Source organism: Pungitius pungitius, chromosome 13, assembly GCF_949316345.1.
Source record: "Pungitius pungitius chromosome 13, fPunPun2.1, whole genome shotgun sequence".
In the NCBI taxonomy this organism is placed as follows: Eukaryota; Metazoa; Chordata; class Actinopteri; order Perciformes; family Gasterosteidae; genus Pungitius; species Pungitius pungitius.
Window position 1 is genome coordinate 4,227,598 of NC_084912.1, and position 23,745 is coordinate 4,251,342.

General features: G+C 47.9%; 3 protein-coding genes across 5 annotated transcripts in view; 1 reads left to right on the forward strand and 2 right to left on the reverse strand.

The window, feature by feature from the left end:
- Nucleotides 1-9,845, reverse strand: part of camkmt (calmodulin-lysine N-methyltransferase) — a 73,182-nt gene extending 63,337 nt beyond the window's left edge. For both annotated transcript variants that reach the window (XR_005119974.2, XM_037466259.2), the window contains exons 1-3: nt 9,482-9,845; nt 5,168-5,346; nt 4,811-4,875 (exon numbers count right to left, since the gene is read on the reverse strand). Coding sequence is in view for 1 of the 2 variants with exons in the window: in XM_037466259.2 (XP_037322156.1) it covers nt 4,811-4,875; nt 5,168-5,346; nt 9,482-9,643 (406 nt within the window). In the remaining variant the exon portion in view is untranslated. The remainder of the gene's footprint in view (nt 1-4,810; nt 4,876-5,167; nt 5,347-9,481) is intronic.
- On the forward strand, nt 8,988-16,510 carry prepl (prolyl endopeptidase like). 2 transcript variants are annotated; one of them, XM_037466255.2, is made up of 15 exons: nt 8,988-9,074; nt 10,931-11,059; nt 11,169-11,241; nt 11,506-11,677; nt 11,755-11,843; nt 11,941-12,067; nt 12,148-12,364; nt 12,585-12,776; nt 13,015-13,227; nt 13,427-13,602; nt 13,831-14,047; nt 14,212-14,361; nt 14,540-14,666; nt 15,637-15,725; nt 16,123-16,510. In XM_037466255.2, exons 3-15 carry the CDS (start codon nt 11,220-11,222, stop codon nt 16,207-16,209), a joined length of 1,878 nt encoding a protein of 625 aa, XP_037322152.2. In that variant the 5' UTR covers nt 8,988-9,074; nt 10,931-11,059; nt 11,169-11,219; the 3' UTR covers nt 16,210-16,510. The 2 variants fall into 2 exon arrangements, with proteins under 2 accessions (XP_037322152.2, XP_037322151.2); XM_037466254.2 differs by lacking the exon at nt 8,988-9,074 and adding an exon at nt 9,979-10,399.
- slc3a1 (solute carrier family 3 member 1) lies at nt 16,412-21,181 on the reverse strand. Its single transcript, XM_037466256.2, has 9 exons — nt 20,607-21,181; nt 20,150-20,329; nt 19,881-20,026; nt 19,494-19,619; nt 19,061-19,180; nt 17,686-17,810; nt 17,368-17,569; nt 17,078-17,272; nt 16,412-16,969 (listed from the first exon to the last, which is right to left on the reverse strand). The coding sequence occupies exons 1-9, from the start codon at nt 20,995-20,997 to the stop codon at nt 16,412-16,414; spliced, it is 2,043 nt and encodes a 680-aa protein (XP_037322153.2). The 5' UTR covers nt 20,998-21,181.
- Between the last annotated feature and the right edge of the window lie 2,564 nt (nt 21,182-23,745).

The window sequence follows — 23,745 nt, forward strand, 5'->3', positions numbered from 1 at the left end:
CTCTCTTCCTGTGTGTGTGTGTGTGTGTGTGTGTGTGTGAGAGAGAGACATGGTTGGAGGGGCCGGTGTATGCTGAGCGTAGGCCCCATAGGGGACATTGCCAGGAGGAGCAAGTAGGGGTCGGGTGACTTAAATGGCGAAAAATCCAATAATTGTATCCGTCCAGAGGGAGGGTGAGCTTTTTGGGGGGCTCGGGGAAACCTGTTATTACTCTTTCTCTTTTCTTTCACTCTTTCATTCCATCCCCTAATGCTAGGGCGAGGGGGTAACCCAAGAAAGGAAGGGAGAGACATGAGGGCTACGGGCTGAGCCTGCTGTTAAAGTATGTCCTTGTAATTAGCTGAGTATTAGCAGCGGTGACAATGCAGGAGCACCGGGCAGGGGAGCAGCCTTTAACGCTCTACTCATTTCCTGAACTTAATCCCCACCGCTTACTAGGAATAGTGAAAAAGTGCACATGCATCTGGACACACACACACACACACACACACACATCCAGTCATGCACAAATTCACATAATCAACTACTGGCTATAATAAGAAAGGACTCCCAGAGCAGAGTTAAACCGTGCAGCTTAGCTTCAATCTCTATCATGATAAAAGTCACAGTGGGTTAATGTGGGGAATATCAGGGTATGAAATTGCACGCACATAAACATTTATGTCCGCATCTGCACATTAGCCTCAACTTGTGTTCGGATATAGCACGGCGGCTGTTTACTTCTCGAGTGTCAGGATGCTTCCGACACCCAACAGCACTTCAGGCAAGTCCCCGTTTCTTGTTTCCTCCGGTGAACGGATGGAGGAGACAAGGCTACGGATGCAAAAATCAATTACTTTCAATTAAGTCAACCGGCAACTCTTCCAACGTGCCCTGAAGCCACACAAGTCTTGCTACACACTACCTTCAACCCCCACTGCTGCTCCACAAAGTGACACACACGCACACTTACAAGCCAGATCCACTTACTATGTGACTTTATTAACCAAACTAACTTAAACAACAGTTATGGAGCATTTCAGTCTGTTATGTTGTCCTTTTCTAAATAACGTGAACAAAAAACAAATATATTTTTAAAAAATAGCATGGGCTGACTCATAATCAAATCTCATGGACAAACAGAAGTAAAGTGTTAGTTGATGATTATTGTCCCTATGACAACACAACTTTCGGAAAGATATTCTAAAAAACAGCTGTAGCCCCTTTGACAGATGAAACAGAATGACAGATTGGGCAAAGACCTTTTGGCGCGTTCCTGTTCCATTAGTTAAAATCGGAATTGTAAGAGACACCTGAGCTCCGTCCAGAGCACACGAGCAGAGAGCTATTTCCATGAGAGAGTACGTTATGAGCGAGGCAGAGGGGGGGGGGGGGGGGGGGGGACCAAACATGGTCACTGACACAACAGTCGGGGAGAGCGCGTGTATGTGTATGTGTGCCTGCCAGCACCCAGTCCAGCTCTATTGTCTAACAAGGTCTAATTAGCACTATGGCACAATGAATTAGCATAATTATGCAAACAGGGCCCAGCTAAGGGCTTGGCACAAGGGGAGGCTACGGGGGGCACCTATTACACACACACACACACACACAAACGCTCATGCAGACACAGTTGCTAAGACACTAGTCCAACCAATTAAACACACACGTGTGACGGTGACAGAACCACTGCATGCACAACACACACACACACACACAAGTCAATAGGTGCAGCAGGAAGTGACGAGAATCCAGAGCTGCCTGGTTTATTTGGTAGGGTGTGATAACTATGGCAACATTCATCCTCACTGTCCCCAACGGCCTCATAACACAGCCAACACCAGAGATGAGCAAGGACCAGCTACCCCCCCCCCCCCTCCCCCCCTCCGCCCACTGCTCCCACTTATAACACTCAAGTATTCATGGCTTATAGTATTTGCCAGTAGGGGTGATAGGTGAAGTCTGTGGGAGATAATAGGGATGACTGAGAGGCTGAAAGGCTAGTAGCCATTCAGACAGTGACAGCCGTAGTGACGGAGGCTCTATTAGGCTTCATTAGGAGGCCTGGCCCTTGATTACCCACACAGAGATGCACACACACTAACAACGTGGCTGCTACTCTGGCTTCCAGTGGGGGACAAATCACGTTTACGTGTGTGTGTGTGTGTGTGCGTGCGTGTCCCTGTGACCTTTGCCTGCAACATGAACCAAACCAGTAACCCCACAACCCAACAAGCCCCTTTACCAAAAAAGCTGTACAATGTCAACAAGCTCTTCCTAAACCCTCTCAAACACATGCACACACCTCCTCTGAGGCATTCTTAGTCACCCAACCCCAAGGGCCCGCATTGTGTCCTTAAATCCTGATCCCTGGCAGGAACCAAGCACCCCTAAAACCCCCAGCAACGGCCGTACAAAGCTCCCTTACAATGACAAGCCCCCGCTGTCAGCTGGAACACCAAGAGGGTCAGAAGTTCAGACTTTAAATAGTTCAAAGTGATCGGGACCGGCCTGGAATAGGCCCGATTACTCACTGATGACACATAACGAGTTACAAATACAGCCGACGTCTTTTGAATGGCCACGAGAGGCGGAGATTTGTATGAAACGCAGGGGAGTGTGAGGTCAGTATCTGACATGCACATACACGTGTGGTGGTCTTCACCGCTCCAAAGTGGTGGACTGATCCCAAACCCTACCAGGCCCAGTTGGATTGCTTATAATATGCACACCTTCTCCACTAAACTATGTGCTTTCCTTTGGGCATGAAGCGCTCATGGTGAAATGCTCATTCGACTCAGGCAAAGGGGCCCCATATTCCACATGTTCTCAAACTCTTATGTTCTCCGCCACTGATGTGACGTCATCTCTACAGGATACACTCTCCATTTCCTAAAAACACCTTCATTGAGACTCTCTGTCAGTTCCTCTGGTCCTGAAATGAAACCATTGACTCCAGCTTATCGTCACCTCAAGAAACAACATATTGTTCACATACGTGCACAGCGGTGGGACCAACACAATGGCCGAGAGAGAGGGTCATGCTGGGAGGAGGTAGCTGCTTTAAGCTGAGTCCACACATTTTGGAGGCGGTGGGCTAATCCGGCCGGGCTTTTTAGCCTGCTATTCAGGAGGACAAGGACCCCTAGGATTTGGGCTTGTCCACACCTCAGGGGTGGGGGATTATCAAGACAGCAGCAGCGGTGGAGAGGATGTGATGGTGGGCAACAACGCGAATGTGCGGTCATTAGCGAGACTGCGTGGATTTTTGTAAGCGTAAGTGCATGGCTGTAAACCTTTGTGACGAGCAGATATAAGCAGGTGTGTATTTGTTTTGTGGATTTTTAAAAGGGGTTTCTTTTCGACTCCATGCCCAAGAATATACCCCAGAGCTCTGACAGGGTCACCTCCAGGCCTTTCAGAGCCTCCTCTCAACCAATCCTAATTGATCTCACGCATTACTACTCCCAAACATGGGATGGAGAACAGGAGGGAGATGGCTGGCTCATTGTTTGAGGAACGAGGTCCCGTTGCTAGTGGCTCTCTACTCCGGACACACACACACACACACACACACACATATATATATATCCACACACACGCACACACTCCACCTCTGGCATGCCCACCCACCATCTCCCCCTTTTCTCCTCGCCCCACCTTTTATGCTCTCATCTCCGGCTGTGCTAATCCACCGGGCAAGTCAGGAACTCAGTTACCCATCTGGCCAAGCATGACTCCAGCTGGGAGGAGAGAGGGATGGAGGGGGTGGAAGGAAGAAAGAAAGAGGAGAAAGGGTAAGAGGGGTAGATTGATAAAGCAAGATGAAAAGGGGGAGGGGGGGGGCAGCAGTCAGGAAAATGTCTGCTGTGAGGCAAGAGAAATGAGGGAAGCGACTCTATAGACACAAGAGAAGGAAGAGAATGAAGAGAAGGATTTGGCAACCAGAAACAGCACAGTGAGGGGAGCTCGAGTGCCGCAAGGCAACAACACTATGACCTCGCCACTTGTTTTCCCTCCAAAGAGAATGTATTGATCCCATTGTTTTCTCGTAGATAAAAGGGAATTATCCATTCCAGCAGGTTGGAATGAGAGCAGCCACCGACCTGTGTCCATCCCACTGTTTAATGAAGTGGAGCCCCTAGCCGTGACCTTCACCTCTGACCCTGACTCCTGTTGACGCCATCTGGCTGGTCAACGCTAGCCCACGACGTTTGTCATAACCCGTCACATAACCTGTGAAGATGGACCTGGGGGAAAAGAGGTTTATAGTAATTCTTGCAAACATTTATGGTCCCATTCATGCAAACGGCAGGAATGCACGTTGAAATAATCCTCACGACGGGATTTGATGAGATATGAAAGGGTCGAAATCATTTATCTCAGATATATTAGATCTAAAAAAGAGATAAGGAATAACTGAAGATTATAGCGTGAAACTGAATTCAACCAGAAGTAAACTCAGTCAAGCTAAACGCCTCGGTAAGACAGAATGAAGGTGGAACCATAAACCCCTGTTTGCATCAGGCTCTTTATTCCAAACCACCTCTACACTGTCGACTGAAGCCATAAGAGGACTGTAGACATTTAAAGGGGAGTTTAGAGGAATAAGTACATTATAAACGGCTTGAGAAGCCACACAAGTGACATGGTCCCCTTAAAAATCGTCAATCAGACAGCATGGAGCAAACCCGGAGTTGTAGAGTGTGTGTGTGTGTCTCTCAGAATGTGATCAAATCCTTTGAGTAGGGCAGGTAAAGCAAACACGCTGCACATTATCACATACTACTTGAAGGCATGGTCTTTGTAGTAAGATAAAGTATGTACTTACAGACATTACCGGTGTTGTCAAAACTGTTGAGCACTTCATTGACCCTGATGGGCCCGAGGTTATCCCTGAGAGACCCCAAAGAACAGGGTTACAAAGCAGTATGGGAGAACACTATATGACAGGAAAACAAAATTAAGACTTTTGGCCTTGTTCTAAAGGAAATCTACCACAAAGGTGACATGACCGACTTTTTTCAGTTCAGTGTTTGTTATATTACATTTTTAAAAAGGGGCATTGGCTGATGTTGTCAGCATCTGCTCTTTTACCCTTGATGATAAAAGCAAAATGACAGTGTCACCATGCATTATCTGTGCCTTACGTGTGTGTGTGTGTGTGTGTGTGTGTGTGTGTGTGTACCTGAGCAAGGAGCTGTATTCGGGAAAGTAGACACTTCTGTACTCCACCCACTGGTCATCGGAGTTGTCACTAGAGTCTTGCGTCAGAAATCTTTTCCTGCTGAAAAGGTCAAATGTTGCGAACCTGCGGACGGACACCTGTTTGACCTCCGGAGTGTCCGCCTGCTTCTGACGCAACACCTGTGAGAGGAGGTGGTGAGACAAAGGGGAGTGAAAGGATTTCAGTTGTAACAAAAGAGCTGATTAACATTCTCATAGGCTGTTCAGCGCTGTGTTTTGCTTTTTTGACAAGGTGAGGTTTTATTTGAACACGGTCCTTTGGGAAGAACGTGACGAGAAATGGAGAAAGACATATTTTACTTGTTCTCCGTATTCTCATTCATGCTGAAGTTAGATAAACAAAGTCATGTTTTCCTCAGAAGAATTGAATGAAAGTTAAATGTAGAATGTAGGCTACTTTAAACATAATTTTGACAATAAAAAAGGAATCATGACCTGTAAATAAAGAACCAGAAAGAAGAAAAAAAAGAACCCACAACATTATATCTTTAAGTTCTTTCTACAGCATTGATCTTGAGACTATACCTCAACTAAAACACTAATACATTGTAGCACTTAAATTGTACTTATAATGGCACTTATCTATAACAAGTTGTGATATATATATATATATATATATATATAATCTCCAATCTCCGAGTCCAAACACAGAGGACATTACTGCGCCAAGAGGAAGTAATGCAGAATGCAAGATGGCCCCTTTGGAGTGAGCTTTTCCTGTCGCCTGAGTCTAATGTCTGTGCAATGCCCATCTACGGCAGAAAGCAGAAGTCCAGGGATCTTGTGGGGCCAGTTGTTCAAAGGTAAACTGATCGGATTTTGGTTATCGGATTGGATCAAATCTTGAAAATGAGTTGTTCAAAAGGGAAAGAAGGAATCTGAAATCAGATTAGATCAGGGAATCCAATCCTAGTTTTAATCTGGATCAAACCTTCAGTTTGTGTTGTTCAAAACTTGTCAGTGGGATTTGGATAACTTTGATCCAAAAAAACAGGATTATCCTGATCCTAACAGGGGGTAGGATTTCAAGGTGGATTTCAGGAAGAAAATGTAGTAAAACTTTAAAATTGGTCAAATAATACATTTGTATCATTTAGTGTATATACTTTTATTTATATTTTGCACTTGACTTGTGTAACCGTTGTAACAGTGAGAAAGTAGACATAGGCTAACAATTAAGCTATTCAGTATAGTAAAGTAAAAATAAAATAAAAATGATCGTGTCCCCATGAAATAATCCCCCAAACAGATTTCAATAAACAAAAATAAAATATTCATTTTTCGGTCATTCATCACCGTATATTAATTTCAAAGAAACAATCATCAGAGATGAGCCTGTCAAAAATAATGTCTAACAATTGCATCCCTTACTATACGGCCAGTCAGTCCCTGATTCTGACAGACCACCAGAGGTTGGTCTGGTTCTTCAACAGGCTCAGGTGCATCACAAACATCATCACAGAGAGGGACATTGCGCCTGGTAGCAATATTGTGCAGGACGATACACGCAAGTATTATGTTGCATGCTCCCTGTGGTTCCACTCGCAAGTAGTTAAGGCATGCAAAGCGTCTCTTCAGAACTCCATTTAAACGCTCAATTGCACATCTTGTTTTGCAATGAGCAGTGTTGAAGCGTGCCTTCGCAGGTGTGGTTGCTGCAAGAAAAGGAGTCATCAGCCATGGTAGGAGTGTATAGGCACTGTCTCCTAATATTATGCCATTCGGTCGTTCGGTTTGGAGCTCTCTGTATAAAGCACTCTCTCTCAGGATGCGTGCATCATGAACAGACCCAGGCCACGTCAAGACACAGTTTGTGATGATGAGGTCAGCATCGCCCACAAGTTGGATGTTGATGCTGCGCCTCCCTTTTCGGTTGATGTACTCCCAATCCCTCTCATGAGGTGCTTGGATATGCACATGAGTGCAGTCAATAACCCCAATAGTATTGGGCATATTCCCCAAACGAAAAACCTTGTGCTTGGTCTGGGCAATCTGGACATCCTTTGGAAGTGAAACAAACTGATTGACCAGGCTGGCCAATGCAATTGACACAGCTTTCACTACATCACTCACAGTTGATTTGTCCACTCCTATATTGTCACCAACCACTTGGTAGAAAGTCCCAGATGCATAGAAGGGCAGAGCAATGAGGACCTGTTCTTCCACAGACAGACTGTGGCTCCTTCGGGTTCTCCGTTGAAGTTTTGGCCTGACAAGGTCTGCAATGTACTTAATATCAGCATTCCCAAAGCGAAAGCGAGCATACAGTTCTTCAGTGGTGTATTGCTCCAGTGGTTGTGCACACTCAACATACACCCTTTGACGGTATCCTCTTCCACCAACACGGTGGTAGCGATGGACAATACCTGCCATGTCAGTGTCTCTCTCTAAGTCCTCTGAGAAAGGCTGAATATAAGATGGCTGTCAAATACCCACACACCAATTGGCTGACGTGCTGTGGCTTGTGTTCCATTAAATCAATCATGCCCAAGGCCTACAAATACTATGTTCACTACAACAGAAGCGGTGAAACCATAGACTCAAAAGGACCTAATTTCACTGTTGCAGAAACCCATGCACTGCTGGAGGGTGTTAAGTGCCATTATGCCTCAATAGTAGGAAGCTCTGTTGCAGGTGGAATGGTGACTAACAAAAGGAAGAAAGACATTTGGGTTGAAATCACCCAGAATGTAAATGCAATGGGGTCTGGCCAGAAGAGGACCTTGGAGCAAGTGAGTTTAGATGGAAGAATCTGAGGGCCATAGCAACGAAGGACCTTGCTGACGCAAAAAAACACCCAAACAGGCAACAAACCCTTTAAGAAAGGTGAATACACAGATGTGGTTCTGGACATTATTGGAGGTGAGAACTCTAAAGCTCTGCATGGGATTCATGGTGTTGTAGGGGATGGTGAGCCTACAATTGTAGAGGAAAGTGAGCCAGTTCTTCCTAATGCAGAGGAAACATTCACTCTGGATCTCCGCCCTATTATTGAAGAACAACCTGGATCCTCACTGGTAGAGCCAGCAGTCACAGGAGCTCAGAAAAGAGGCTTGAAGCATCCTTTGCCGAATAATAATGATGATGCCTATGAATCACTTCTTAAACGAGAAACTGAAAGAGCAGAAGCACAGATACTCCTGGCAGAGGAACAAATCAAGCTGACCAAACCAAAGCGAAACTTCAGATCCGCCTCCTAAAAGCAGGGCTTGGAAATGCTGGTCTCTCCTCCTCAGATGAAGAAGAACCCTGAACATTCTTTATTTCGTTAACAATTGGATATTTAGCCATTTTATTTTTTAAAGATGTTTTCAAAATATCCACTATGTATTTGTTAATGTATATTTGTTTTTTATTTGTTGTGGTTCAGATGAGGGGTCATAAAAGTAATTATTTTATATCATTATTATTTAATATTTTAAAATTTAATTAAAGTTAAATTATGAATGGAAGTGGATGTTTATGCTATTTTTAAACACTTACAGTGACCCTATGTTGGCTCTTACTTCTACCTGTTCTTTACATAGCCCACATTGTGATATGTTGTCCCATTTAGAGCACTGTAATCCAGATTTGGCTATCTTGAAAACTGTGTATCTGGATCAGAGTGATCCAGTCCAATGTTGCTTTGAAAAACCGGCATAAAAGTAAGATGGATTACATGATCCTGGATAGGAAAAAAGGGGATTTCCAAATGCGGATAATTTTGATCCAGATTAAATGTTTTGAACAACTGGCCCGTGCATGTAAGGAGAGAGAGGGGGAGAGAGAGATTCTCCCTATTGATAAAGAAACAGTACAGCTAGAATGTATTGATAGGAAATGACTCGTGGATTCAAGTACAGAAGGTAAGGAATCAAGTTCAAAGGCCAAAGCATAATAATGAACCAGTGTTGTTGAATAACAAAACTGCCCCTTATATGAAGCCTAATAGACTGAAACTGTCACGTCACATGGCCAACGTCCCTGCCCATATTTCACATTCACACCCTGGGTTTGAATAAATAATGTAACGTGGTGCCACTAAATACTACATAGAACAAATGTATTTCAAAGTTTTGGTGACAAAATCCAGGAGGGAAAGACGTCGTGATTCAGAAAGACAGTTCCCATCACCCTCGTTATCCCACAGTCACGAGGGACAAAGATTCGAACAGAAATAATAAAAACGACGGATGCCCAACGACGCATTTTGCGTTTAAACATTCAACACATTTCGAAAACACCAGAGGTTCGGGCTTCCTTTCGACAATACCTGTCTGAGGAGAGTCCACCTGGCCTTTGCGACGTCAGGAGTACCGCAGGTCTCATCCAGGGCGCCGTTGGAATTAGCTGCGCAGGTGTCTTGGTTCATATTTTTCCTCAAAGGCGAAGCCGGCTCGGTCTTTTCTGCAGTACCGGTTGAGTCCCTCTCCATTTTATCTTCGAATATATGTGCAGGAGGAAATCTGTAAACAAGTTTACCGGCTGAACGCTTGTCACAGTTATCGGTAGAAATGCGGTTGTATAAAAAATAAGTTTTTTTTTTCTTTTTCTCAAAACAACTCCAACGCTAAAACGTTCGCAGATATGCTTCACTGTAATCACCTGTTACACCCACAATGGAAACATGCTACTTCCGTACACTTTTGGAGTTCAAGACATGGCAGTGGAGTGCCGACACTTCGAGTCCCGATGGTTAGACACAAAGTGCCGGCTGCCGATATCTGAATTCGACTACTTTAGCCTTCACTCGCTCGCTACGTCATCCGCAGTGGGCATTGTTTAGGAAACCAATGCACGTGAATAGAATAGAATGCTGTCAACAGTTCATCGACTACCGAATGGTTCATCAGTTGACGAAACACTAAATATCCCAGATTGAGATACAGGGGCCTATTTTTTTAAAAATATGAAACGGTGTGAACGGTTACCACTGTGGCAGTGACCGATATTAACCCACCGGGCGGTCAGAGTTAGCTTCTTAAAACCCACATGAGCGCAGCTAGCACGTGCGCAGCTGACTGGCCTCAGTCAACCGTTTGGGTTACACGCCGTTGTGATGCTCATCCGCTCCTCTCTGCTGTGTTCACCGGCTCGTCTCCTCTCGACCTCTCGGTTAGGGTTTCGGGAGCTCGCCGTGCGCAAACGGATAACGTGTCTCCCCCTGTCCGCCCAACGCCGCCGCGCGTCGGTAAGGGTGTTCAGTTAACGTTGCGCTCGCTGCTCCTGCTCGCCTCGGTGTTGGTGTTACGTTACCGGGCCGGCCCGTTAAGCCAGCATAACGTCAACTACTAAACGTTACATGCATTATGCAAAACGGTGTCTTCCCCCCCCCCCCCCCAGGCTGACAAAGTGTCAGTGTTACACTGAGGGCGCAGGGGTGAAATCCAGCACCATTTGGCTCGGTGCTCACGCGCGGAAATAAGCTGCAGGGAATTAATAATGCGGCGTGTCATGAGCCCAGTAGCAAATCAAAACTTTACAAGACACAAGACCTGTTCGCCAAGGGAAGAATTCTAATCAATTAATCCAACATCGAGCTGCAGTGGTTTACACTTAAAGGAAGCATGTCTAAATGTTTTTGTTATAACACAGAGAAATGTCACCAGTTCCCTTAGTGCTGCACTCATCTCATTTCAGATTAATGATTTGACCAATTTGTACGTGTTAAATTACAGTGTGAAAAAATCACTCCATAAATTATAACGTTGTTTTATTTCAGGACACTTCAAACTCCTCCATTGATCACCCGAGCTCCGGACTTGAGCGGTACAAAGACTTGCAGAAGTACTTCGACCGGAGACTGAGAGCAGCGTACCGCAGGTTCTCCCACGCGCCTGATCACTCATCAGTAAGACCATCGGCTCTGGAGCGACTCGTCACGATTCTAAACATAACCTCGGCACGGAGGGCTGCAAGCGTCAAGCCTTTTGGTGTCACTCTGAATTCTCTTGACACAGGTGTGTGGGCATCACCACGAGTATTTCGTAGAGCGTGATGGCATCTACAGGATGGAGATGGACCAAAGACAGGGTGAGCAGAAAGCATGCATACAGCTGCTGATGTCAACTATTCATACAGCTAGATGTCTGGGAACTAACCTATAAAGATTCAATTGTAAACCACTTTTACACAATACAGGAGGCAAACAATTACAAAACTGCAGTACCTTTTTTTTTATCTTGTATAACTCTATACTGCAGTTGCACCTGTATCATTTTATGCGTTTCATTATGAGGAATAGTGTCATTGCAACTTTTTGTGATTGGCTCAGTTTCCTCTCCCCCCGGGTCGCAGGTCAGCCGATGCCGGAGCAAGTGCTGAATTTCAGACACGTCTCTGGACGGGAGGGGAGCGCGGTACTCAATAATGGAGAGAGGATCCAGTGGACTGTCCAGAGAATACGTCTGTCCCCACAGGAAGAACATCTGGCTGCAACGCTAAAAGCTACTCACACAGAAGAGCTTAGGTACGTTAAACACACAAAGTGTCCTTTCCTTTTTAGTTACAGGTTAATAAGTGGACGAGTGTCTTGTGACAATCCAGGTGTGTGGTTGTGAGACTTGGAAGAAGAAATTCCCCACATCTGGATCCCCCGCACGTCGTATTCACGCTGGATAAGGTCTTCAGCTTTGGTACGTTTTTAATACTTTCCGCTTGAGTTAAAAGTGCCCCGACTGAACACAATTGAATGGTACTTTCTGTCCCATATATGCGTCCGCATATGTGAAGAGTGGGCCACGGACGAGGTCCTGTTCTACACAACTGTGGAGGGTCTACGCTGCAGCAGAGTCTCTCGGCTGGACCTGACCGCCAGCGGATGCAGGATGACTTCTGTGTATGAGGAATCGCATCCTGAGTAAGTGCAAGTAAGGGTTACGTCCATATGGCAGCTCCGCTCCCACATCATCTCTAATTGACGCGCTGCCTTCTCGCCAGTGTGTTTGTGGAGGTCGCCCTTTCCAGAGACAGGCGGATACTCAGCATCAACTGCAGCAGCAGGACCAGCTCAGAGGTGCTGCTGATTGACACAACGACATCACATTTAGAGCCTTCCCTGGTTCAGCCACGCCAGCTGGACCTCCTGTACCACGTGGAGCACTGGAGGAAGGGTCTGATTATACTGACTAATGCAGGGCCCGGACAGGAATATCAGGTAGAGTCGCCACTCTGTGTTAACTCACGGTTGCATACATTTCACAAAAGTACGTGGTGGTAATTTGGGTTTGAGAAGTTACAACAGAGGTTTCTGCATGTTAATTCCTCTTGTATATTCTTTTAACTGAATATAATCGGCTTGTATTATGAACTTGATCCTTTGGAAGGAGAAGAAAAAGGCGGTTTAATATTTAATGTTTTCATTGTAACATCCCTAGGTTGTGCAGGCTCCTCTCTCTGAGCCACACATGGTCTCCTGGGGCCCTTTGTTCGCCCCCGGCCCTGGCACCGCCATCAAGGACATGGATGTGGTCGGCGACCACTGTGTGTTAGTTGCCAGAACACCGGCCGGGGAGCTCATCCTGGTCGTGGTCCCACTGACCCGTCCCAAGGAGGCGTACACTGTGCAGGTTTGACCCCAAAAACTCTACTTCCCTCCTCACTGGCAGTCTTGGCCTCTGTCATTTCTAACTTGCATCTTTCTTCTTGGTTTTTTTTCGGTTGGATTGCTTTATGTTTTTAGACTTCAAATGTCCCAGAGTGCAGATTCCTTCACAGCAACTTACAGATATAAAGAATACATTTGGTCAAATCTACGCGTATCTCGCCTTTGTGTATTAATGTGTGACACCCTTTTATTTCCTGAAGCTCCCCTCCTGGGCCTGTGCCGTCCAAACCAAGAAACCAGCGGTGGCAGACCAACGCAGCGTGTTCGAATTCTTCATTTCATCTCCAGTCCACCCACCCGTGCCCTACTGTCTGTACCTTGAGGACGGGCTCCTTTCGTCAGGCACCGGAGATGGGACCTCCCCAGAGAGCCAGGGCAATTATACCCCCGCACACTTAGAGGCCAGCCACCAAGTGAGAACACTTGCATAAGACGTGTGCGCACACACACTGAAACACTATCTCGAGGCTCACGTATCCACTGACGAAGCACTTTTAGGCCTGCCAAAATAAGAAGACCTCACAAGTAAAGTAACAAAAAAAGCCCACATATGGAAGAGCAGGTGGGGACCTGTTTTAACATCATCTAACCCTTCGTGCCTCTCCTCTGCAGGATGGGACCTTGGTGCCGATCACACTGTTTCATTCGAGGCCCGTGGAGCGTTTGCGTCAGACGCCACTGCTGGTCCACGTCTACGGAGCTTACGGCAGGGATCTCAACATGGAGTTCAGCCCGGAGAAGAGGCTGCTGCTGGAGCAGGGCTGGAGCCTGGCCTACTGCCACATCAGGTAATGCATTTGATTTCCAGCCACCTTAAAAGCCAACCTGACTGACTCAGCGGGTTATTTGGGGATGAGAGTGTAACGCTCCATGTAAGTAACACCTGTGTTCATGTCGATTGTGTGTCAACGTTGTGCGGCAGGAAATTGCTGCAAAAACGTCTTTTTTGGGTTAATTAAATCTGGTATTTGGATTTCTGTGCTTGAGCGAGCCTTTCGGGCATTTTCACCTTCCAGGGGTGGAAGCGAGCGCGGCCTGTCCTGGCAACGACAAGCTCGTGTGGAGGGGAAGCCGAGAGGCGTGGAGGACCTCCGAGCCTGCCTCCATCACCTCTTCTCTTCAGGAGTCTCGTCTCCCTCGCGCGCCGCACTCACGGCCTGCAGTGCCGGTGCCGTGCCAGTGGGGGCGCTGTGCAACAGGCACCCACACATGATGCGGGCTGTGGCGCTGCGGGTAAGGTGTTCGCGTGGCTTTTATATTTGAGAATATTTGGGACTCGTGTGTGAGTGTGTGTGTGTGTGTGTCTGCCAGCGTGTAGGAGTTAAATAGTTGAAGTGAAGGACGGTCTCCTCACTCGTCACACTCGGGTTCAAAGACACCTCTTCTCCTGTGTTCAGGCTCCTTTCCTGGATGTGTTGGGAACGATGGAGGATCCCACCCTGCCTCTAACTTTGGAGGATAGAGAAGAATGGGGGGACCCCGTAGGAAACGCACGACACCGACTTGCCATCTCGTCATACTGTCCCCTTCAGAACATTACCCCTCAGGTATGGAGCCAAAGACCAAAAATGCAGCTGCAGTTTTTTTGCATTCGATGTAGAAAGGCATTTCGACATGCTATTTTTTTTTGTGATGTGATTACGGTTTTATTCTGATTTATGGAGGGATCCATCATAATGTTAATAGATAACTGTGTGTGTGTGTGTGTGTGTGTGTGCGAGCTAGTGCTACCCTTCGATTCTTCTGACGGCATACGGCGACGATCCCAGGGTTCCTCTGGCAGGCGTCCTCAGATACACTGAGCTGTTAAAGAAGGCGCTTCGTACTCACTTCAGCATGAACCCAGAGTCAGGTACGGGCACACATGAGATCACAACAGCAAAATCACTTGATGATTACATAGATGGACATATGGATAAATGTGTGTACATTTTTTTTGGATGGGTTCCCTAAATGTTCCCGCATCCTTCAAGGTGCGACTTCTGCATTGTGAGAGGTTTTGATCAGTTCAGGGTCAGCTACCAATAGTAGTGTCAGTCTGCAGAGGCAGCAGAAACAGTCTCTGTCGGTCTGGGGAAGCTGCAAACGTTTAACGTTAATGATCATATAGCATAGCACATATGTCACCTTGTAGTACAGCGTGTGCGTGTGTGTGTGTGCGCGTCAGTGGCAGCTAATTGCTCTCACTTCCCAGTAGACAAGGCTCTCACTTATAATCTGCCTACAGCACATTGGTGGAGCTCCTCCTTTCACCCCTCTCTGCCTCGCACTGCCTCCACTCTTCTTGTTTCAAATGCACACATCACCTCTCTCTTTCACCCTCTCTCCTGTTGTTCACACACACACACAGACAAGGCAGTGTGTGTGTGTGTGTGTACATGCCTCCCTAATCTGTCTGTCTCTGTTCTCCGGAGTCTTTGATAAAGTGCTGATGGCGTGGACGCGTGGAGGCGGGTGGGCAGGCCCATTAGCATGGTAAAGAGATAGTGTATCAGAGCAGGAGATTAGACGCCACAGACTGGGAGCTGTCAAGGTCGAGACCGCACTTGTGAAACAGCCCCTACCACAGAGACGGGGGAGAGGAGTGGGGGGAGGGAAGGGTGGCTATCTGGTGGGGTTTGAGGAGAGGGAGGGCAATATCAGCCCCAGTCATAAAATGAGAGAGAGAGAAGATTTGGGAGCACAGGACGGAGAGAAAAAGGAGAGCAGAGAAAGTTGGGCGTTCAATGAGATAAGGGGAGGAGGTTTTACATGATGTCCCTCGTTTTGCCTTCGACCCCCCCCCCTCCCCCCCCCCCACCCCGTCTTCTTTGCTCTTTCAGAAAGTGAACCGGCACCAAACGTAGTTCTGAATGTTCAGCCTGGAGCAAATCACCACGGCCCGGATGACTTTGAGTTGATGCTGGAGGAGGTAATGCGCTCTCAGATGTATTTGCTTCCAGACGCATCTACAAATGAGGTTATTTGGACACAGGCCGTTTTATTTGATTAACTATTCCCTCGGTCATTTTGCTTGTTGACAACTGCTCTTAAATCTAATAAAAAATACACATCCATGCTGAAAAGTGACCATATTGTGAAGAGAATTTGGTTCCGATCCACAGGGTGAATATTTGTAGCTACACACCCCAAGTCAGTTGTAATTATCTTACTTTTAAAAGGCCACTTTACCCAAATCACAAAATAAACCTGCACTGTGCCAGATTGATCAGCTTCTTTTCAAATTGAGCCTTTTCCCAGTGATTTAATTGAGTCGAGTTGTCTGGTACAGACTGATCCATTTCTCCTTTCTTTCCTTCCCTACACAGGAAGCCCTCACGCTCGCCTTCCTCTACACGGAGCTCGGCCTGGACCCTCCTCCGGCGCCGCGCAGGAGGAAGAGGCCGCACACATAACGGAATCTAACCGGCATCACCTAAACATCTACCAGTACCATGGCCCTGTTGTGCCTGATAACCTAACAACATGGACAGGGAATGGATGTGCAAAGGTTCTCTTTATTATATGACATAAGCCTCGTACAGATGAGGCGTGAAATAACAATCTTGATCATTCGATTGCTGCTGTTAAATTTGAATAAACCGAGTGAAATTCATATCAGCATTTATACAGTAAATCGATGGCGCTCAGATAGCAGGCCTTCTCAGAGACGTAGCACTGCTCTGGGTGGCTGGGGTTGTACCGAGTGTTGGTGGTGTACTGGATCACCAGGCTCTCTCCCGCCTCCGTCGGGATCCCAGACTTCTGCAGCGCCTTGCCGTCGTTGGTTCGGTTCGTGCTCATCCGCACCGTCAGCCGCTCCGGCAACTCCGGCACGGAGGAGAGGTCCGTGACGGCCGCCCGTGCCCCAAAGTTCAGCACCATGAGGAACGCTCTGTCGTGCCCGTCCAGCTCTCTGAGGTAGGAGAAGACGCTGGCGTCGGCGTGCACGAAGCAGAACCAGCCGCGGAGAAAGGGCAGCTCCGACTGGCGCAGCGCGCTCAGGAGACGGTACTGGGCCAGAACCGAGCCCCGGTCTTCCTTCTGGGCCTTCACATTGATGCTCCTGTAATGCGGGTGGAGAGGCAACCAGGTGGCGTTGGTTTTGTTGTTGAAGCCCGCGTTCACGTCACCGCTCCACTGCATGGGAGAGCGCTGAGGGTCCTGACTGGCACTCTGCAGGGGGGGGAGGACGGGAACGCTCGAGTTCGTGGAGTCTCAAATACGACAAACCCGCAATAAGTGCCAGGGATCTTACAGCGAGTCCGTATTAACAGCACTGACCGCGTTGTATTTGCCAGCTGGGTCCCACGTGGGCCCGTCTGTGCCGTTGTTGTCGTTGTCGTTGTTCTCCATGCCGATCTCCTCACCATAGTAGGTGGTGGGCGTGCCGGGGAGGGTCAGCAGCAGCAGGTTGATGGCGCGGATGTAGGTCTGTCCGGCACTGGAGGCAATTCGAGGCTGGTCGTGGTTGCCAACCTTGAAACACGGGGGGGAAGTGGGTGAAATACATGGAAGGTGGGGGGGGGGATAGGTTTGTCGTGGTGGAAGAGAAAGCTGCTGTTAGGACTCACCAGCCAGTTGGGCCATTGTCCCTTGGGCATGTTGGCCATCCACAGCTGCACCAGGTGTTTGACCCACAAGCCACTGGTGTTGCGAGGCAGGTCCAGCAGGTAGAAGTTGAAGGGGAAGTCACTTTCTTTAACCAGCGAGGTGCCGTAGTACATCATGGTCTTGTCCACCTCGTGGTAATCATAAGACTCGGTCACCATGAACCTGAAGTGCATCGAGAACTTGTTTGATAGGATGCAATCTGATCCTCCCCCCGTCGTCACTTTAAATAGCAGGACCAGTCCAAGCTGTACAATGGTACCACGGAATGGCTCCAGTACCTGTATCTGCCTGGCTCCCGACTGTAGGCCTCCATCTCATCCCTCCAGTCCCTCAGCAGGTCATGGAGGCCCAGCTGACTGGTGGTGTAGTCATGGTGGAGGTCCCACACCGAGGTCACAGATTCCTGTTGTTGTAAATACAGACGAACATGAGGTAATGTGGCTATTATTGAATGTCGGGGCTATTGGATGTTTTTGCATGTGGTTCCAGCAGTCCATTCACTAGAACACCTCCACCCTTAGATCATCCACCACAGAGAGCTTTGGTGTAAATGTGTTCCTTTGTCAGGCCATACACCCGAGTCCCGTCTCAGGCTGTGGGAAAATAAGTAGAGGTCGAGAGATTGAACTTTTGCCTGAATAATGAAGGGAGTCATCTAAAAATAAACCTTCAGAGCTTGGTGCTAGTGGCGTTGGTAGATCATGGGCTGTTTTTGGAGAAGACGACAAAAATAACTGGTTCCTAATGTAAACACAGAGGCTATTGCAAAGCACTGGATTACCGGGATAAGACAACCTGTGTGTGTGTGTGTGTGTGTGTGTGTAAGAACACCAGGACAACCGAAAAAGAAAGGAACCGTAAACCCATTCACAGATTGAATTACTGCGGCAGTCTGAATTTAGAGCTACAACCGGCACTAAAGCGATGAGAACACTGATAGCTGGTCCGCTATCAATGTCACATTCAGTCAATGCCCCAATAAACACACCGGCTGTGACTCTATTGCAGTTTAGTGGTTCCACCTCTTGCCCAACAGGAACCCTTGTTAAAGCGCCGCTCGGCTTGAGTTAATTTAAAGTGAGTTTACGGGTCAACGCAGCAGTGAGAAGAACTCATTCTACACTCACTGGAAGGTAATTCCCAATGACTGGCTAATCCAGCGAAATATGCCTCTTTGCTACTAATCCGCCCCTTTCCGCGAGCAAGAACTTGAGTCTCGGTGGTACAGGAAGTGTTTCTCCACGAGCTCGGCGTGAATCGTGACCCCCCGTTGGATTCCAGAAGGGAGCCTGAGATTTAAGCCGAAGGCCACGCCGCGAAACACAGAACTCTCCCACGCGGGCTGCTGGTCGGGTTTGTCGTACCAGGCACACCAGAGTGCTGCTTTCGTCTGTCAGATCGTAAAAAGAAAACTGGACTCTGGCGTTAAATCATTCTATAAAACCAGAGTCACAATAAAAAAAAAAAAAACGCACGACCGAATGTCGTTAACTTAAACTGAACTTTGAGCTCAGAGGGAGAAGAGCTGCGTGGAGATGAGTGCAATAACAGAGCAGAAGGTTATGTACCTGTGAAAGAAGTGGACACTTTTTTTTTTGCCAGTTCTTACAAAATGATCACTAGGAGGGGGGGGGGGGGGCCCTCTGAGCTCACCGGTGCTTTCTTTGGGTCCACCTGCGGTTCGTCCCTCAAGTGTGCGGCCTCCAGCAGGCGATTCACTGCACCCATCCGGAACCCGTCCACGCCCTTCTCCAGCCAGAAATGAATGATATCCTGAAGTAGGAGGGGGGGGGGGGGGTGGTGGTGAACCTGAAGTAATGTCTGTGTGTCCTTTTGAATCTAAATGACCAATAAACCCGGGCATAGCGTGTGCTTTCTTGCCGTTCCTTGTGCTGTTTGGGAGTGTGTAGCTCAAGTTAATATGTGAAGAGTTGTTCATTATTCGGGCTAACTATTACATATATACACAGAGGTGGAGAAGACCACAGTGAAGATCTCAGTGTGAGCTACGTCCTACGAGTCACCAAAATCCTTTTCTAGGAATGAGTCACTAGCGGAGGTCCTCTGCGGGACCCTGTGCTCTTACAGTCATCTCTTTGCGGACATGTGGGTTCCTCAAGTTCAGGTCCGGTTGCTCTTTGAGGAACTGGTGCAGGTAGCATTGTCCTCTAACGCCGTCGTAGGTCCACGCCGAATTCCCAAACACGCTCACCTGAGAGGGAGGGAGGACGGAGTCGAGAGGGTTAGAAACGGACATTAAGAAACCTTTACGCTACCCAATACTCCTTCCCCAACACATCACATACTGACGCTCGGGTCCACTTCCCAAATCCACCCTCGGTCATTATGCCACATCATCACATACCAAAAGATCTACGGTGAGAGTGTAATAAGGCGAAAGGAGGGAGGAGGGGGGGCGGGGGGGGGGTGCAATGATGCATTCAGTGAAGGTTCTGTGAAAATCAATTCCAACCCAATTATTGGGCCTGGGCTCGGATCCATTGCAGTCGGCCCAGACGTAGTAATCCTTGTAGCGAGGATCTCCCGTCCGGCTCAAGTTGAACCAGCGGTGGCGGTCGCTGGTGTGGTTGGGAATGAAATCCACGATCAGCTTCAAACCTGGCGGCGGGCAAGGAGACAAAGGGCGTGAGACGTGGACCCCGGCCGGCGGGCCTCCGTCGGTCCTGCACACACACACACACACACACACACACACACACACACACACACACACACACGCACCTTTGTTGTGCATTTCAGCCAGAAGCTTTTCAAAGTCCTGCATGGTTCCAAAGAGCGGGTCGACGGCCCGGAAATCTTCCACGTCGTAGCCGGAGTCCCTCATGGGAGAGCGGTAGAAGGGGCTGACCCACACTGACTCGATGTTCAGGTACTGGAAGTGATTCAGCTGCTCCTGAATTCCTGCCAGACGGAGGAGACGCCACAGTGAGGGACGCGGGTTACTTGTTACCAAAAGACAAATATTTCAACCAATACTGTTTTTGTTGGCAGCCAAATACAATCAGAGATTTGCTTGTGATAAGAAAAGTGTGTGTTTTTTAGTAGGTAATAGTTAGGTAATAGATTTTGGTTCAGATACTCTGGTACTTTATAGAATTGAACAGGTATATTAGGGAGGGGGGGGGCTGACCGGATTCAAACTTATTCCATGTAAAAATGACCACGTGCATAAAATTACCTTTGAGGTCTCCGACCCCATCTCCGTCGGAGTCCTTAAAGGACCGGAGGTACACCTGGTACACCGGGGACACCTGCCACCAGTTCATGCACCGCGGGGACAGCGCGATCACCGTGACGGTGAGCGCCACCAGCGCCAGGGTGCACGTCACCATCAGCCAGAAGAGGATCTCCCGGGGCACCCGGTACCGGGCCTTGGAGGAGTGCAGCAGCAGCACCTCCTTGGGCATCCCGGCGTACGGCTTGACCTGCGCGTACTCCGCGTCGCGCCTCCCGTCCCCGGGGTCCTCCGCCACTGAGCCGCCGCCGCCGCCGCCGTCCGCGTCCCGGAAGCCCGGGTTCAGGCTTCCCTCCCCCAGCTCCATGCCGCCGGAGTCTCTTCGAACCTGCATCTGGGCTGATCTGGGCTGATATGTCGGACCGCGTTGCGTTGCGCTCCTTCTCTGGGAGGTCGCGGTGACTCGAGGAGGAGGAGGAGGGATTGCGCAATGTTACTGCCTCAAGGCCAGAGTGCAACCTCCTCAACTCTTTCTCCCACGCACGCACGCGCGCGCGCGCAGCTACCTGAGGAATGCGGGGAGCCGCAGAGCGGAACGGGTGGAGATTCGGTTTCTCGTTGCGGTGGTGACGGAGACGAGGTAAACTTATAGAAACACTGATGTCTCTGTATCACATGCACATGCACATCACCCGACTGGCCCCAACAAAGGAAATGCAGATATAAATGATCACGTTAGTAAAAAACAAGAGATGTGCTTGTTATCGTTTTAGTAGGTCCACCTTTAAATAAGCAACGCGGTGGCAGGCTACGAGGTTTCTATATTTAAGTTATTATTATTATACTTAAATATAATTTAAAAAAATTATAAATAGAAAAGTAAATGACTTTACGGAAAATACATTATTTTCTGAGCTACATGATGACCTTTATGTGCAAAGTGCCACCCTCTATCCTGTATACTAGAACCCTGCAGAAATACACACAGCCCACATTTGAAGTTGCCACAAATGAAAAGAAAAACAAACAAAGCATTTGAAACTTAAATCCATCTTTTATTGACGTTTATGTTCATTTTATGGTCTGTAACATCACAATAGCATACTGGGAAATTAGAACAGGAAGAAGGGATGGTGTCCTATAAACCTGAAGCCGAGTGGGGTCACACAATACTCTATGCACACCAGATTATCACTACCTTATTCTGCCTTCGAAATACAGCATTTCTTTAGAAGAGCTAAAAAGCATTGGAATAAATAATTAGAAAAAAAAAAAAAAAAAAAAAAACAAGTGCGGAATTTATCATTACCACCGTAAAATCTGTCAACTCTAACAATATGTATACGAAGAGTGAACGGACAGAGTGCTACGGTTGGTTCATCTGAGGTGGGTCCCGTCTGCCTCCTGCTGTGTAGGCGTCAATCAATCAAACATCCCGCCTCCCTTCTGGCGCCCGAGCAGATCACGACAGTCGCACGTCCTGGAGACTAAATTCCCTCTGCTTAACTTATCCTGAAATAAAAGCTGAACACCAAAAAGGTCAAATAATCACCCGGCCACCAAAGTACTCGGGGAGGTCTTCCTGCGTTCGTCTTTAAGATGATGTTTCCACAACAAAAGTGATTCTCAGGTAGCTCCTTTTCTTCCAAACGAAGGGAGAAAGGTGAGGTTTAGTTATCAAATGACTGATGAGCAGAGGCTGTGACGCTTCAGTCTGTCCATGCGGTGGAATCAGTGGGAATTAATGAGTTACATCAACAAATAAAAATAAGAATCTTCCTCCTTCTCGCCCTTTATTCCTTTCCTAGCCCAGTGTCTGATTCAGCTTAAACCTAAAAGAATGAAAGAATCACCTGTTCAGTGTGGTGAAACCCAATTGGCCGTCAGGAAGTGTTAGTGTGTGTGTGTGTGGGGGGGGGGGGGGTCCAGTGACAACAGCACATCAGACGCAGTGAAAACCACCGGGGAGGGGAGGGGGGGGGGGGGGGGGTCTGCTCTGAGAATGATACATAATAGCCTGCTACATGTTCCAGTACACTCGATTTATGTTTTCACCACACTGAACGTGCCCACAGTGTCCCCCCCAGTACATCTCGCACACTAAACACACACACCCCCCTCCCTCAGTCACAAAAACATGCACAACTAGCGATCCCACCCCCTCCACCACAAAACAATCATCCCATTAAAACAACTGCAAAAGAACTGCACGTCAAAGTACCTATTTGTCATATGGCATCGAGAGCAAGTGTACCACAAGGACATGGATCAGCCAGCAAGTCTCTCCACACTACCACGTCAGAATGAATGATTCCAAAAAAGTGTATATTACAGTTTTGTATGTAGTTACAGCCTATTGTCAATGCACCTACAGGAAGAACAAAACTAAACAAAAAAAGACAATACACATGCAAAGTATTTGTCAATGCCCACGTTGGTTCAGACACACTGAAAACAGGAGGCCTTTTCTGAAATATTTACTCATATCGTCACTTATTGATCATTGAGAGGAATGAAATGAACTGCTGGTCGATGGGGGGGGGGGGCAGTTCAGTCAAACAACCAAAGAAAGGCCTGTTTGATAGATAGAAAAAGCTGCAGCACAAGCAGGATTGCATGTGTGTCGCGGAGGAGGAGGAAGGTGAGGCTGGAATTTATTTAACCCCCCAACCCTGTCTTTGGAACGCTGCGTCCAACCGCTGTGCGTTTTCATTTTTTTTTTTAATTTGAAAAAGATGCACCCACAGACACGAGGCCACAACCAACAGCACGGGTGGAAACTAAGATGAAACGGATCAAAATATAATTGTTTTATATATATATATATATATTATATTCATTTCAATTCAATATATAACTAGCCTTCTGTCTCTTAAACACAAGGCTCGCCAATGCAAATGGCGGCCGTGTCTCTTCTTGTTCCCATCCGCCCCCCCCGGCCCGTGTCCCGTTTCAATCTGGACGCAGTGGGGAGGACCCGGACCCCAACTCAGATCTCCCCTTGTGCTCGGGGGGGGGGGGGGTCGCCTCAGGTGATGAATTGGCGGGTTTAACTCAAGTCTTTGACCAGCGAGAGGTTTCAAATGCAGGAGTTGTGCTCCCTCCCCCCCCCCGAGCGGGAAAGCGCCGCGCTTGAGATCCG